At 46.1% G+C, this 17,185-nt stretch overlaps 1 protein-coding gene across 8 annotated transcripts in view; it reads left to right on the top strand.

The window, feature by feature from the left end:
• CDCA5 (cell division cycle associated 5) overlaps nucleotides 1-17,185 on the top strand; it is a 78,504-nt gene that overhangs the window by 990 nt on the left and 60,329 nt on the right. For 5 of the 8 annotated variants that reach the window (XM_033956445.1, XM_033956444.1, XM_033956442.1 and 2 more), the window contains exons 2-4: nucleotides 513-580; nucleotides 9,555-9,614; nucleotides 13,563-13,601. In XM_033956445.1, the coding sequence (XP_033812336.1) occupies nucleotides 513-580; nucleotides 9,555-9,614; nucleotides 13,563-13,601 (167 nt within the window). The remainder of the gene's footprint in view (nucleotides 1-512; nucleotides 581-9,554; nucleotides 9,615-13,562; nucleotides 13,602-17,185) is intronic. The other 3 variants (XM_033956446.1, XM_033956443.1, XM_033956448.1) reach the window with 1 other exon arrangement.

A 17,185-nucleotide genomic window follows, 5' to 3' on the forward strand; every position in this document is an offset into this window, starting at 1 on the left:
TATACTTTTAAGTAAGGTTTAGGAAAGGGTGTGTGTGGTTTCTAGCGTTATTGCCAGACTTATGTGCAGAATTGGAATAGTGGTAGAACTGATTTAGGACTGGAGACTTCTTATTTTGTTGCTTCTAGTTTATTAAATTACAGAAGCTGGTTGTACTTTTAATCATAACAGATTTAGGGGTCCTTTTACTAAGCGTGCTAGCCATTTTAGCATATGCTAAATACTAACACGGACTATAACGGACGTGTTAGCGTTTAGCGCGCGCTAAAATGGCTAACTGCACCTTAGTTAAAGGACCCCTGGTATGAGCTGTTGATGGTAAGCGTGTTCAAAATCTATAACATTGGTGATCAACACTTCTCCTAGCAAGTTACTCCAAGTCCCGGTATCCCTAATTTTTATCCTGCAAAACCAATGTTTAGGATCCTTTTCCTATTCTTTCTTAGAAAAAAAATGCTTCTTGAGCTGCATGACTAAAGGTCTCTGATGATTCTCTTATGTCTGTTTTTCAGAAGACATTTCTCCCAGACGGAGATCTGAAAGGCTGTCAGTGACAGAGAACAGGATGTTGGATAGCCTGGTGAGCATATTTTGTCATAGCACCTAATCTAATCTTCCATTTGTGAGTCGCTCATACCTATAGAGGCTCAAGGCGACAGATCAAAGAGGGAGGGAAAGAGGACGTGGAGAGATAAGAGGAGTGACTTAGACGTAAGGGATGCTATACAGAAACTGAGATAGTTAGTTGTCAAAAAGGTGAGTCTTCAGTTTTTTTCTGAATCTAGTGTAGTTTGTCTTTTTCCTGATAGCTTCTGGTAGGTCATTCCAGATTTTTACACCCAGATAGGTTAGCATAGAGTGGAAAATTTATTTGTAGTGGATGTATTTTGTGGATGGTAGGTTTAGTTGGACTCTGTTAAGGATTCTTTTTGATGTCGACCAAACATTAGAGAATAATTGGATGAGAGGGGCTGCTGAGCTTCCGTATAGGATCTGGTGTAGGATACATACGATTTGAAGATTTTTCAGGCTGATATTGGGAGCCAATGTAGTTGCTTGATGAAGGCTGTAATTGAGTCAAATTTCTTTAATTTGTAGATTAGTCTAACGGCTATGTTCTGGATGAGTTGTAGTTTGTGGATAAGAGCGATGTTGATGCCAAGGTAGGCGGAGTTGCAATAGTCCAGTTGGGGTAGTTCAGACCATCATCTGAACAATCAGAGCAAAGTGATGTGGGTGGAAGTATGGTCTTGTGAGTCATAGTTGACGCATAGTGTAGATCAGAGGTCTCAAAGTCCTGCCTTGAGGGCCGCAATCCAGTCGGGTTTTCAGGATTTTCCCAATGAATATGCATGAGATCTATGTGCATGCACTGCTTTCAATGCATATTCATTGGGGAAATCCTGAAAACCTGACAGGATTGCGGCCCTCAAGGAGGGACTTTGAGATCCCTGGTGTAGATGGTCTTTTTCCAAAGGTTAGACATTTGTGGTGCCATTGTGAGAGTGTCGTCTAAGATGCAGCCTAGTACCTTGGTGGATTTTTCCATTGAAAGTGATGCCTGGTGAAAGAGTGAGGTTAGGTTGTGCGGTGTGGAAATCAATGGCTTTGGTCTTAGTGGCATTAAGTTTCAACTTGTTGTTCATTGCCCAAGTTTGAATAATCATGCAGTGGTAAAAAAGGGCATCTTTGGCATCCTAATGTGTAATATGCAAATGAGCTTGAGGTGTGAAATTGCATGGTGCAGCTAAGCTTGCTGGGCTTGCCATGCTAACTCGGGTTACAACATCCACTGCTTTCACATACTCTTGTAAATGGCCCATCAAAATGGACATTTAGGGCTCCTTTTATCAAGCCGTGCGACTTTTAATCATGCGCTAACCCCCGCGCTGGCCTAAAAACTACCGCCTGCTCAAGGCAGGCATTAGCGGCTAGCGCGGCCAGCGGTTTAACGCGCGCTATTACGCACGTTAAACCGCTAGCATGGCTTGATAAAAGGAGCCCTTAGTTGGTGATTCATTTGCAAGTTTGATACATTCACTTGAACTCTGTTCTCTTTTTTATAGTCCATGTGTGTTCCCCTTTATATTTTACTTCAATTCTGGTTCAGGACTTCAGAATTTGAGTCTGTGTAATTAGTGACTTCTTGCAGCATGGCACTGTTGCAGTTCATGCCTTTTTGAAAGTTGAATTGCCGTTATGAACCAACTTATTCTTGGAATCAAAAATGTGTACTACTTTAGTAATGGATCTGCAGCACAATACCAAAATTACAAAAAATGTTTTAATCTTTGCTGCCATTACAAAGACTTTGGAATTTCTGCTGAATGGAATTTTTTTTATACTAGCCATGGAAAATCACCATGTGATGGTATTGGGGGAGCTATCAAACAACTTGCTACACATGACAGCTTGCAGTGACCTCTGGAAAATCAAATATTGACTCAAAACAATTTATTTAGCTGTTGTGAAGAAAATATTACTGGGGGGTCAAATTTTTATCTCAAAGGAAGACATTGAGCAAATTAAGACCTATTCAGGGATCCAGGTTTGAGAATGGCCATACAGTAGCTGGAACTCGGGAAATCACCAGTTTTAAGCCAATCGATGAAATAAAAATTTGTATCGGGAGATGAAACATTTTTCTTTGCTGATGTCACTAAAGCTGATAATCCTCCTTTATTTATTCAACTTGTTAACCTTCAGTTTGTTCAATATGTTGCTTGCTTGCATGACCATTATTGGTGGATTGGAAATATCTCTGAAATCTCCTCAGAACACAATGATGCCTTAATTAACTTTTTGCATCCACAAAGCCCTGCTTGATCCTTTCATTGGCCCATTAAAAAAGATACTGTGTGGTTTCAGAGGAACATAGTTTATGTGTCTTGACGCTCCAATGCCAACCTCAACAGGAAGGCGATACAGCTATTCACAAACTGTGTTGTCCATTATTGACAACAAATTCAAGGCATTATACTTGGGCTAGCTGCATGATGACCAGCATTTGAAGTGATTGTGAAGCACGATTTGTCTTTGACATTGTTACTCTTATCAAAACCATACTGTTCTTTGATCACATTACCCCTTCTTTTACAAAAGCGTAGCGCGGGTTTTAGCACCAGCCCCGGCAGTAACAGCTCTTGCGCTCATAGGAATTCTATCAGCGTCTGAGCTGTTACCGCTGCGGCCAACGCTAAAAACCGCACTCCGTTTTTGTAAAAGGGGGGAATTAATTTTTCATCATGATAAAAATTTGCAGTTATTAGCCACAAACTTTCAATTCAGTTTCTCATTATTCCAGTGCTTGTATACATCTCACACATAGTTTGACATTAAACACAGGTTGAAACCTTGGTGTACTTTCAGGCCTATTTTAAGCTATTAGGAATAGCTGGTCAAAAATGTGGCTTGGTGAGTTTTGTAGCCAAAAAATTGCTCTTTCAGCTGCTGCAAGAAAGAAGGAGATTGGAGGGTATACAGTTGTGATATATGACATTTAAATATAGCTAAAAATTTGCATAACATTTTTTTCATCAATCTTAATAAAGATTTATCTCAGAAAAGCACAGTGCCTAAAAATTTACTAAGGCAGTATCTGGCCATAATCTCTTCCTAAAATTTGAGCCCTAGTGTGCTTTCTGTTCAGGAGCTATGTTGTGTCAAATATTTGCCTTTGCATTCCACAACAAGCTTTTTCTTCAACTTTGTGATCCCCCAGTGATACAACAAGCATGCACCAATGATCCGAGTGGTATATTTGCATTCAGCACAAATAGTTGTACTAGAAATATGATTCTTAGCTTGGCTGAGCAACTATCCTTTCCACAACGTGAACCCAAAGTTGACGTTTTGGCACTATCTTCCATGGAATGAAAAAGGTGGCCCCGATAATGAGACCCATGACTTTGGAAGAAGTTGAGATAATAATAATAATAATAGCTTTATTTATATCCCGTCATACCTTTTCAGTTCAAGATGGTGTACAACAAGATGTGCTGTGAGGACAGTGAGGTAACATCAATTAGAATTGGGGAGAGGTAGAAAGACAGTTATGTGATGAAGTGGCATAGGGAAGGAGGAAGAGGTGTGTAAGATGAGGTAGGTGTTGCACAGATTTGGAGGATCAGGTAAATTTGTCAAATAGGTGGATTTTTAGTGATTTTCTGAAAGAGTGGTATGTTAGAGAGTTCAGGATAAGGTCACTTAAGGTGGTGTTCCAGATCCCTGCTTGGAAGGAGAGTGTTCTGTTGAGGAAACTTTTGAATTTGCATCCTTTGAAAGAAGGGAATGAGAACAGCAGTGTTCTGCATGAGAAGCAGAGTTTGTTCTTCAGGGTGAGGTGTTTCAGGAGGTAGGTGGGTGTGGTGCCGAAAAGATTCTTGAAGCAGAGGCAGCCGAATTTGAAGATTATTCTTGCCTCATAGGTAACCAGTAGAATTTCTTGTAGTATGAGGTGATATGGTCAGATTTTTTCAGGTCAAAGATAAGTCGGATGGCTGTGTTCTGGATAAGTCTCAATTTATTGATGTTTTTTTTTGTGAGATCCTAGGTAGATTATGTTGCAATAGTCCAGTGTGCTTAGAACCAGAGACTGGATCAACAGTCTGAATGAAGTGAAATCAAAGAATAGTTTTAGCGTGCAAAGTTTCCACAGTAAGTGGAAGCATTTTTTGATTAGGATGTTGGTATTAGCTTCACGTGTCAGTTGCTGATCTAGGGTAATGCCTAGGATTTTGATGGTTGGGTTGATTGGGAAGTTTCTTCCATTTAGGTTGATAGTAGATAACAGTTATCTTGTTTGTCGGGGAGGCCATAAATATTTTGATCTTTTCCGGGTTTAATTTTAGTTTGGAGTTTGTTGACCATTGTTCTACTTGGTTGATGATAGATACGATGAAGTGACTGGTTTCGGTTGACAGTGCAGAGATGAGGACAATGATTGTGATGTCATCCATGTAGGTGTGAGATTGGAGGTTCAGTTTGGATAGTTCCTGTCCTAAGGATGCCATGTACAGATTAAAGAGGGTGGGGGATATTGGGGAGCCTTGAGGGACACCACAGGGGTTGATCCAAGCCTGAGAGTAGGTTTGCTCGCTGATGACTTGGTAGGATCGTTTTTTTAGGAAGTCTTTAAACCAGTTAAGTACGTGGCCTGAGATACCTATGGCGTCTAGACTGCTGAGTAGGTTGTCATGGTCGACCAGGTCAAATGCGCTGCTAAATTCGAATTGGAGTATTAGTGCGTGTTTCTCAGAGCTGAGTAGTTGTGCGATCCATCAGTTTGGTGAAGAAGGGGATGTTGGCTACTGGTCTGTAGTTGGATGTTGTTGATATGGGATCCTTGTGTTCTTTACAATAGGCGAGATGAGGATGTGGCAGAGATATATCATAGAGCATGATCTTGAAGGGGGTGGGGGCTGCTCTCATGGTGGAGGGTGGGCAGTTGTCTAGGCGGCAGAAGGTTTTGGCGTATTTATTATAGAGCTTGAGAAATAGGAACCAGTTATGGGATTCAAAGTGGCTACTTCTATCTACTGGGGTCGAATCAGAGAGTGTGGGTGTGGTTGTTGGGGGAGGGCTGGATGGTTGGTTTTGGAAGGAGATTCTGAGAACTTTTGACTTGAAGTAAAATGCAAAGTTCTCAGTGGTATGTAGTTGTGTGGAGGAGGATCTTTTGTGGTGATCAATTTCCAGTAGCATGTTGATCAATCTGAATAGTTCTTTACTTTTGGTATTGGGGGGATCCTATTTTGTTGGAGTAGAAGGTACGTCGTTTTTCCTTGGTGATTCTTTTGTACTCATGGATTTTGGATTTCCATATTGCTTTGTCCTCTTCCTTCTTTCAAGTTTGCATGCTTTTCTTTTGAGTGAGGTTAGTTCCGTGTCATACCATCCGTCTATTAGGTGTCGTCTTTGTTTGCCTTTCTTTAGTGGAGTGATTTAGTCTAGGATCTGATTGCTGAGGGTGATCCAGTTGGAGTTGAAATCTTTTTGAGTTTGGGTTGAATAGCAGGTTGAAGTGGGACCAGAATTCTGTGGGATTGAGGGAGGGTCTGAGGACTGTTGTTGGGTTATCCTTTCTGTGTTTTATTGATGTGTGTGTGTGGGGGGGGTGTTGCTCCATAGTATTTTAAAGTTGACCCTTAGGTGGTCAGACCAGATGGTGTCTGTCCGGGTGACATCTGTTAGGCTGATGTGAGGGTCTTTGGATGAGAGAGAAATAAGGTCTATATGGTGGACTTTCTGGTGGGTGAGGGTCATGAGGGGGATGGAGAATCCCAGGGAGGTTAAGAAAGAGAATAATTCTTTGACTGTTGGGGTGTCTAGGTGGAGGTTGATGTCACCGAGAAGTAGGTTGTGTTTGTCTTTGGAAGTGTTCAGTAGGAGGAATTTAGAGAAGTCTTCACTAGCGCTACTCCATCTGTTAGACGGGATATAGAACTGAGTGGTGTTCAGGTTGGCGGTCAGGTCATGTTTCATGAGGTTGCAATTGAGAATTTCTAAGTTTTCAGTTGACTTGGAGTCAATGACCTGGAAGTTAAAGTGATCTTTAAGGATGATTGCTATTCCACCACCTCTTTTGAAGTTTCTGGAGAGGGGAATGATCTTGTAGCCCCTAGGTAGGATGTTGTGGATAATTATGTTGTTATCAGAGATGAGCCAGGTTTCAGTTAGGAATACTAAGTCCAGTTGAGATTCAGTTAGCCAGTCTTTCACTAGTTGGGCTTTATTTCTGATGGAGCGTATGTTGAGGTAGGAGCAGGAGAGGGAGTGGTTGGCCAGGATGGAGGTGGGTTCCGAGATGGTGATGTTCTTTAGCAGGCGTTCCGGAGTGGGTTCCGAGGTAATGATGTTCTTTAGCAGGCATTGTTTTCTCAGTGAGTTATGTTCTGATGGGTGGCATGGAGTACTTGGATTGGGAAAGGGCCTGGTTTCGGATTGGGGGTGGGGGTGGTGACCGTCCGGCCTTACTTGGTGGTGGTAGAAGTGGTGGGTGTGGGGAACAAATTTAAAGGGTAGAGTCCCGTAGGACCAGATATGGGAGCATATTAAGTATAAGATCAGGTAAGATCGGAGGCTGTTTCGGGTGGGTAGCATGATTAGTTGGGGGAGACTGAGAGCAGAAGTGTTTGTGTGGGGCTGTGGGTGTGAATGTGTAGATGTGGGTTGAATAGATGTCTGGGATACAAAATGCAAAGGAGGAATGATAAATGCAATGGTACCAACAGGTACAAACAAGAGCTGAGGTGCAGCTCTTGTTTGAAGATGTGTCCTGTTTGTTATCTGTGGTTTGTATGGGCTGAATAAACCTGTGTCAGTGTTTGTCTGCTATCAATGGCTAAAGTGAGGCTGAGTAAGATTTCCGTGACGAAGTCTGATTGTTGTTGTTTTTGTGTCTTTGAGTGATTTTTTTTTTGCTGCCCTCAGTTGCTGCACAAGGGAGCGTGCCTTTGGCTTGCGCCTTAGATGCTGTGCCGAGTGGCGGCACAGCACATAGCACCACAAGGGCCGTTGGGGGGCAGAGTTTGTCTTCCACGCCTGCCCCAACTCCTTCCCTTTTGGCAGCGTCGGCAGTTGTCAGGAGCTGCCACAGCTAACTCCAACAGTGGAGCTGCGTTGCCTGAAGAGATCTTTTCTTAGGCAGGAGTTCCGCAAGGGCCGTTGGGAGGGGGGGGCGGAGTTCGTCTCCCACGCCTGCCCCAACTCCTTCCCTTGCGGCAGCGTCGACAGTTTGAGTTAGCTGGGGCAGCTCCCGACAACAGTGGAGCTGCCCTGAAGAGATCTTTCCTTAGGCAGGAGCGCCGCAGGGGCTATTGGGGGGTGGAGTTCATCTCCCACACCTGCCACAACTCCTTCCCTTGCGGCAGTTGGAGTTAGCTGGGGCAGTTGAGATCCAGCTCTAAGACTTGCACATATTCATTGCATGTCCTATTGTACTTTCACTAAAAATGGTCAGGTGGGAAGGCCTAGACATACAGTAATATTCTACCCTTAGTTTGTGCTTTACAGTCTTAAGGGAGTGAAATTCAGAGCTTTGGTAGACTGTTGGTATGATGCTGCATTTTCTTTGGTAGCTTTGCTTTTTTTATTATTACTTTGATTTTGGCAGTTGTAATTGTAATTCAGGGTTTTTCCTCATGGATGGATTTTAATTGAATTTGGGAATTTTTTTTTTTTTAATCTTAATCTGTAAAAGAAATAAATGTCTGGCTGTGCTATTAATCATTTATAACATGTTTCCAGTCATATGCAGTGCTGTAGACTGAAATACATTTTAAGATAAACTGTCTGAACTCCATAGTAGAGAATTGCGGGGGACAGAAATTAAATCTGTCACCATAAACTAAAGAAGTAGTTCATTCATTCTCCAGCTGATGAGAACCCTCAAGCTATGTCAGCTGAGGACTTCCTCTGAAGTGGCTGGGGGGTCCATTTTGCCAAGCTTGGCAGGCCGCAGCAGCAGCATCCCTGAGTCGCAGATGCTGGCACCTTGGTGGCTCAGGGATGCTGCCAGCACCTGCTATACTTGGTGGAGGGAAGTTCTGGCCACCTATGGTGGAGGTCCTCACTCATCTGGCTGTGCTTGGAAATCCCCACCAGCCACAACCAGGGTCAGGAAGTACTTCAACACTGGAGAAATAAAGGCAGAAATGCATTCCCTTTTCTGGTAAACACAATATAAAGGCATCTACTCAACCCTACAATTACCCCCCCTGGCCCTACCGAGGTACCTGGTGGTCCAGCGGGGATCTTCGTGGTAAGAGCGTGGCTCTCTTGCTCCTGCCTCCTTGCTGCTCCCTTCTAAAATGGCTGCCGCGAACGTTCGCAGGTGCTCGCAGCATTTTTTGCAGTACTGCGAAAGGTTATGGCAGCCATTTTAGAAGGGAGCAGTGAGGAGGCAGGAGCGAAAGAGCCATGCTCCTACGAAGAAGATCCCCACTGGACCCCCAGGTACTTCAGTAGGTCTGGGGGGGCCATGGGAGTAGTGCCGCAGCTTGCTGACCCTGCCCTAGCCCATGCAGCATCTCTTTCTTCCCCTCCCTTCCCATCTACCCCAAGCCCATGCAGTCTTACTGGCCTTTCTCTTCAGGCCGACAGCAGCGTTCCTTCGCCTCTCCACGTTACAGGAAGCCTTCCCTTCAACGTGTTTTGTGTTGGCAGGAGGGCTTCCCTCTGATTGCATTAAAAAGAAGTCCTTCCTCTGTTGCAAAACACATCAGAGGGAAGGATTCTGGGTCAGTTGCTGGTAGCATGGAGGAATGAGGAAACGCTGCTGTCGGCCTGAAAAGAGGAAGCACGTGCAGTTACATGGGACCTGATGCTGTAAGAAGGTATTATACCCAGGTGATCCCCGGACAAAAACGACCCATCCCCATGGGATCCTCACAAGTGTGGAGGGAAATCCCTGCGGACCCTGCAGGATTCCTGTTGCCCCCTGCTCCACAGAGCTTATAATGTCCTTTGATTGACTCATAATTCTTGAAATGGGTGATGAGATAATATATTTTCATGAACTGAGTGTGCTGAACCATTTTGTTCTTTTCCATCAGGTTCCTGCTTCCATTGTCAAATTCCCCTTGATAAAAAAGATTGTCCCTCGGAAGACGCAGGTGAGTCTTTCAGTGGAGGAGTACTAGTAGTTAGAGCACCAGGCTGATCAGGGAAGCTGCTACTGCTTCTTCTTGTGATCATGGGCAAGTCACTTAACCCTCCATTAATTCAGGTAGAAACTTAATTTAAGCTGTCAGGGTACAGGGAAATATCTATTATATCTGAACGTAACTCACCTTGACCTACCACTGGACAGTTGTGAGCAAATCTGAATAAGTAACACTTGGCTTATATCAGCAAAATACCATATTTTTCACTCCATAGGATGCACTTCCCCCCAAAAAAAAAGTGGGTGGAGATAAGGGTGTGTCTTATGAAGCGAATACCCCACCCCTCCGGTACATTTTTTTAAAAATTCTTACGCTCTCTCTCGCTGGACGCGGTGTCTCTGAGTCCTCTTCTCTTGTGGCAGAGTTGCGCACAAGGCTGCATGCCTGGTCCCACGTCACTTCCCGCAAGAACTGATGGCAGCTGTCAGTTTTCACAGGAAGTAGCACGGGACCAGGGAGGCAATCTTGTGCGCCACTCTGCTACAAGAGCTCTGCCGCAAGAGAAGAAGACTGAGGCAGCCGCATCCAGCAAGGGAGAGCACCAGAATTTTTAAAAAAAGGTACGGGGCGGGAGGCCAGGGCCTGCCTGCTCTGCCAAATTAAAAATAGGTATGGAAGGCTCAAGAGTATGTAGTTTTCCGAGTTTTTTGTTAAGGTAATGCGTTGGGGTGGGAAGTATTATAGTTTGGTTAATTGTGATGTTGGTTTTTCTCTTTTCACATTAGCTTTGCTGTAGCAGTGCACCACTATGTCTTTCGTTTTGTTTGTGTGTATGATCTGTATCCAGTGGGCAGCGGTCCATTACCTTGCTGTTGTGTTTTGTTTCATCTGCATACTGGAGGTTGCTCCCTGCTCCAGGAAGGAGTGGGGGGGTCATGCTGTTGTACACTTGATTATTGTTCCAGTTTTGTATGGGACTTGTTTTTGTTTCGGGCTATGCCCAGTGTGCATGTATGTACTTTATTTTGGAAATCAATAAAAATTGTTGTACCTTAAAAATAGATACCGGGGGGAGGGGGGAGATGCTGGGGCCTGCCTACCCTGCCAAATTAAAAAAATATATCGGTGGGAGGGAGGCATGCTTGCCTGCCATTAGCCCTGCTTTGTACCCTGTCCTGGCCTACCACTAGACCACCGGAGGGGAGGACAGGGCACAGGGCGGGTCTAGTGGCAGGGTACACCATTTGGTTAAGAATTTATTTTTTTTCTTGGCTTTTCCTCCTCTAATGTAGGTGCATCTTTATGGTCAGGTGCATTTTATAGAGCAAAAATATGATAGTTAACCAAAATTTCATAACTTTTTTCTGTTTGGTTTTCCTAGTGATAAAAATGTCCTTTTCCCCTCATATCTTTATTTTGCATTAAACTCAGGTTTGCCAAGCAACAGTTTAAAGTTAAATGACTGGTTGGTGCTATTGAAATAACTCGTATTGAAAAGTGTTTTAAATCATCTGACCACTAGAGAGAAGGGTGATCTGCTAATCCCTCCTCCCAGTACAGGAAGGAACACTTACCGTATTTTCATGTAGATAACGCGCACCCGTGTAAAACGCGCACACGGGTATAGCGCGCGAAAAACACAAATCTATGTACAGAAATTTTTATATACCGCGCACACCCGTATACCGCGCATGCTTCCCGACTCTCCTTTCGCCCGCTCCGACTCTCCTCTGGCCACCCCGACTCTCCTTTCGCCCGCCCCGACTCTCCTCTCCCCCTTGAAGTCCTGTCCCCACCCTGAAAGCCTGATGCCCCCCCCCGACGTCCGATTCACGCCCCCCCCCCCCGCAGGACAGCTCGCACCCCCACCGCGAAGGACCGCTCGCACGCACTCCCACCCACACCCCCACCCTGAAGAACCACTCGCACCCACAGGCTCCCGACCCCCCCCCCCCATCATGTAAAAGCTCCTACCGGTGTCCTGCTGCTTCCTCTTGGCGGTCCCGACTCCCCGACACAATCGGGGCAAGAGGGAGCTCAAGCCCTCTTGCCCCAGCCAACCACGGCACCCCCGACACGATCGGGGTAAGAGGGAGCTCAAGCCCTCTTGCCCCAGCCAACCGCGGCACCCCCGACACGATCGGGGCAAGAGGGAGCTCAAGCCCTCTTGCCCCCCCCGACACGATCGGGGCAAGAGGGAGCTCAAGCCCTCTTGCCCCAGCCAACCGCGGCACACCCGACACGATCGGGGCAAGAGGGAGCTCAAGCCCTCTTGCCCCAGCCAACTGCGGCACCCCCGACACGATCGGGGCAAGAGGGAGCTCAAGCCCTCTTGCCCCAGCCAACCGCGGCACCCCCGACACGATCGGGGCAAGAGGGAGCTCAAGCCCTCTTGCCCCCCCGACTCCCCGACACGATCGGGGCAAAAGGGAGCCCAAGTCCTCTTACCCCGCCGACTCCCCAACTCCCCGACAATATGGGGCCAGGAGGGAGCCCAAGTCCTCCTGGCCCTGGCGACCCCCCCCCCCCCCCCGCTAGTTGTTCGGGCCAGGAGGGAGCCCAAACCCTCCTGGCCACGCGACCCCCTACCCACACTACATTACGGGCAGGAGGGATCCCAGGCCCTCCTGCCCTCGACGCAAACCCCCCTCCCAACGACCGCCCCCCCCCCCCAAGAACCTCCGACCGCCCCCCCAGCCGACCCCCGACCCCCCTGGCCGACCCCCATGACACCCCCATCCCCCTTCTCCGTACCTTTGTGTAGTTGGCCGGACAGAAGGGAGCCAAACCCGCCTGTCCGGCAGGCAGCCAACAACGGAATGAGGCCGGATTGGCCCATCCGTCCCAAAGATCCGCCTACTGGTGGGGCCTAAGGCGCCTGGGCCAATAAGAATAGACCCGGGAGCCTTAGGTCCCTCCTGGGGGCGGGGCCTTGGGCACATGGTCGGGTTGGGCCCATGTGCCTCAGGCCCCGCCCCCAGGTGGGACCTAAGGCTCCCGGGCCTATTCTGATTGGCCCAGGCGCCTTAGGCCCCACCAGTAGACGGAGCTTTGGGACGGATGGGCCAATCCGGCCTCATTCCGTTGTTGGCTGCCTGCCGGACAGGCGAGTTTGACTCCCTTCTGTCCGGCCAACTACACAAAGGTACGGGGAAGGGGGGTGAGGATGTCGTGGGGGTCGGCCAGGGGGGTCGCGGGTCGGCTGGGGGGAGCGGTCGTAGGTTCTTGGGGGGGCGGTCGTTGGGGGGAGGGGGGTTTGCGTTGAGGGCAGGAGGGCCTGGGATCCCTCCTGCCCGTAATGTAGTGGGGGTAGGGGGTCGCCGTGGCCAGGAGGGTTTGGGCTCCCTCCTGGCCCGAACAACTAGCGGGGGGGGGGATCGCCAGGGCCAGGAGGACTTGGGCTCCCTCCTGGCCCGATATGGTTGGGGAGTCGGCGGGGCAAGAGGGCTTGAGCTCCCTTTTGCCCCGATCGTGTCGGGGGTGCCGCGGTTGGCTGGGGCAAGAGGGCTTGAGCTCCCTCTTGCCCCGATCGTGTCTGGTGTCGGGACCGCCAAGAGGAAGCAGCAGGACACCGTTAGGAGCGTCTACATGATGGGGGGGGGTCGGGAGGCTGTGGGGGTGCGGGTGGGAGTGCGTGCGAGCGGTCCTTTGGGGTGGGGGTGCGAGCGGTCCTGCGGGGGGTGAATCGGACGTCGGTGGGGGGGGGGGAACTATGTAAAAAAAAAATTGTACAACGCGCTCACGCGTATAACATGCGAGGGTATGCGCGGTACGTAAAAACCACGTATAACGCGCGCGTTATATGCGAGAAAATACGGTATATACAGTGTGGTTAGTAGAGCCATATGTACTTGAATGTCTGTGAGAATTGGTGCTCCCCCTTCCTCTCCCCCTCCCCCCAAAAAGCATGATTTTTTTTCTGCCATCATGCAATATATTTTTTTATGTACTTTTCAGCCTGCCAGCGCATCCACAAAATCTCAGTTGAGCCTCCAAGTAAGTTATTCTAATTTCAGTGTGGAAAGATTGTCTGTCCTGCTATCCTCAATAAAGGACCTGTATAGTTAATGAGCTAGTCCTAGTTCCTTTACCTCAGAGTGGTAGATTTAAAACCAGAAGTCCTGGGATGCACTGTGTAGAAGGAGGGAAAGGAAGGCAGATACCATGAGCCACTTCTGCTCTAAAGCTAAATTTCACTTATATATACAATTTCACTTATATACACACAGAAAACAGATATTGGAAAGTTTGTTTTGATATTTTAATGTTTAATAAAATTGATTTAGCAGGCATCGTTTTAGGATAATACTGTATTTCTGGTGCAACGAATGGGCTTTGTCTATATCAGAAAGTAATTTACTGGACTCCAAAATGTGGCAGGATGTTAACTGTATCAATGTGTTCTGGGGACGCTCCCTTTCCTGAAGAGGGTGCACTAGATTTAGTAGCCTACATTATCCCAGGACAAGCAGGCAGCATATTCTCTACATGTGGGTGACGTCACAGACGGAGCCTCCTAGTGGATGTTTTCGCAAGCAGACTTGCTCGAAGACCTTCAGGCTTGCGATTGGCCCGCGCATGCCCCTCCCGCCCTGCCTAGGGCATGCGTGTCCTCAGTTCAGATAGCTAGCAAAGAAGCCAACCACGGGGAGGTGGGTGGGTTGCGAGAATATCTGTCTGCTGTCCCTGGATAACACCCGTTACGGTAAGTAACTGTGCTGTAGAGCAATACATGATTGCAGAAAAGATTAGCTAGTCCGTTCAGTTGGCCCAGTTATCCCTGCCCACTTTGCTAGGGATTTGTCTTGGCTATAAAACTTTGCTGCTTAATTAAATTTAAACGTATACTCTGTTTAGTGAAAGGATAGAATATACAAGGTGAATTACAAATAACATAAGCAGTGGTATAGCTAGAACTGAATGAGCTTTAGGTGGAATAATTGAGACGGGGTCTATCAATAAAACGATTGCATCCAGAGGAGTGGAGGGGGGGATGCACATTTCCAAAAACTGATGTATTACAATTTAATTATTCCAGTAAAATACTTTTTTCTTCCTTTTGTTGTCTGAATGTTGCTTTGGTCCTAGTGTCTCTTACACTTTTTTCTTATAAGAATTGCCATACTGGGACAGACCGAAGGTCCATCAAACCCAGTATCCTGTTTCCAACAGTGGCCGACTTAAATCCGAAGTAATAAAACAGATTTTATGAAGAATCCAAGTCATCTCATAGGCCTATGGACTTCTCTTTTAGGAAATTATCCAAACCTTTTTTAAACCCTGCTAAGCTAACTGATTTCACCACATTCGCCGGCAACGAATTCCAGAGTTTACTTACATGTTGTGTGAAGAAATATTTTCTCCGGTTTGTTTTAAATCTTCTATTTAGTGGCTTCATCGCATGCCCCCTAGTCCTAGTATTTTGGAAAGAGTGAACAAGTGATTCACATCTTACCTTTTCCACTCCACTCAGTATTTTATAGACCTCTATTGTAACACCCCTGAGCTGTCTGTTCTCCAAGCTGAAGAGCCCTAGCCGCTTTAGCCTCTCCTCATAGGGGAGTTATTCCAAACTTTTTATCATTTTGTTGCCCTTCTCTGTACCTTTTCTAATTCCACTATATCTTTTTTTTTTTTAATTGAGATACAGCGACCAGAATTGCACATAGTATTCAAATTGCGGCTGTACCATAGAGCAATACACGGGCATTATAACATTTTCATCTTTGTTTTCTATTCCTTTCCTGATAATTCCTAATATTCTTTTTGTTTTCTTAGCCGCTGCCGCACATTTCAGAGTATCCTCAACCATGACACCTAGATCCTTTTCCTGGGCAGTAACTCCTAACATAGAACCCAGCATCATGTAGCTATAGTTTGGGTTCCTCTTTCCCACATGCATCACTTTGCATTTGCTCACATTAAACATTATCTGCCATTTTGACACCCAGTCTTCCAGTCTCACAAGGTCCTATTGCAATTTTTCACAATCCTCTTGCGATTTAACAACTTTATATCAGCAAATTTAATTATCTCTCTAGTTATTCCCATCTCTAGATCATTGATAAATATGTTAAAAAGCAGTGGTCCCAGCACATACCCCTTGGGAACCCCACTATTTACTCTTCTGCATTGAAAATATTGACCAGCTTGTGTTTGGTGTGTATCCACCACAGCATGTCTACCTCACCCTGCCACTCCTGTAAATGCTGTGGCTGGTCAAAGCTGATCTCTGTCCAGTGGAGCCTTTCCTCTGCCCCCTGGAAGCTGCATCAGAGAGGTGGGTCATGACAGAGGAAAGGCTCTGCCAGACAGAGAGCAGTTTTCAGCATTGCTACTGCCATGACCTGCTTCAGTATTTACAGGAGTGGCGGATTGAGGTAAACTGATGCCATGGAAAAGATACACTGAGCATGCATCTCTCTCCTTCCCTCCCCCCCCCCCCGGCCAGGCAGCCTCTACCATTGGGTGGCACTGGGCACTTTGCCATGCTTGCTTGCTCAATGGTAGCTATGCCCTTGAACATAAAAATCATAATCAAAACAAACAAAATTAAGACAGTGTTAACTAAGTAGAGAAAAGCTTATAAGATTTCACTCTTTATCCAGGATGCTTTTTGTGGTCATGTTATTTCCCAAGGATTATGGAAAATCTGCTTTCAGTTCACATTCAACTATCTTCCTTGCTCATGTCTTAAGTGTGAGCCTTTATAAAAATCTATGGGCTCATTACTGAAAGCAAGCTAACCAGGCAAGTGAGGCTCCTCCCTGGTTAGATCATGCTGCCTGGCCCAAACCTGGATATTTTGGTTGCCATGGATTTTTTGAGTTACCGTGTTTCCCCGAAAATAAGCCCTAGCATGATTTTCGGGGTAGGTCTTAATATAAGCCCTACCCCCCAAAATAAGCCCTAGTCGCCGGCAGCAGCAGCACTTCCCCCCCCCCCCTCCCCAACTCATCTCTCCCTCCCATCCGAACCGCGAGACCAAAATAAATACCTTATAACAAACCGGCAGCGTGGGCAACAATCTAGACAGGCTGCTTCGCGGCCTTCTATCACCCGAGGTTCCTCTGCTGCGTTGCTGATGATGTAATTTGGCTCTATATGTTTTAAAGCTTTGAATGGATTACTGCCAAGTTATCTTTTTGATTGTTTAAAATTTGTAAACAGGAATCATCTACGTATAGTATGCCTCTTAGTAAATATCATGATTAATTCACTGTGATCTACTATATTGTTAGTATTTCTTGATCTGTAAACCGCACAGAACCGTGAGGTCGTTGCGGTATATAAGAATCTCTGTTATGTTAAGAATCTGTTAGGTTATTTATGCAGATGTTACTTAGGAGCCTCAGAGTCATAGGAGGAAGTTCTTAGCTTTAGATTTTATTATTTTTGGTTTTATAATTCTTTATTAATTTTCAAATCAAGTACAAAGTGCAAAGAATATATAGCCAATTAATACATCAAACAGCACTTGTACCCAACATATAATAATACAAAGTACATTTTCCCCTCCCTCCCTGGATGTGTATAAAAAAAATCAATTAGGAATTAAAGGCTTATTCGATTACTCAGTT

Source organism: Geotrypetes seraphini, chromosome 8 (assembly GCF_902459505.1).
Source record: "Geotrypetes seraphini chromosome 8, aGeoSer1.1, whole genome shotgun sequence".
Lineage (NCBI taxonomy): Eukaryota > Metazoa > Chordata > Amphibia > Gymnophiona > Dermophiidae > Geotrypetes > Geotrypetes seraphini.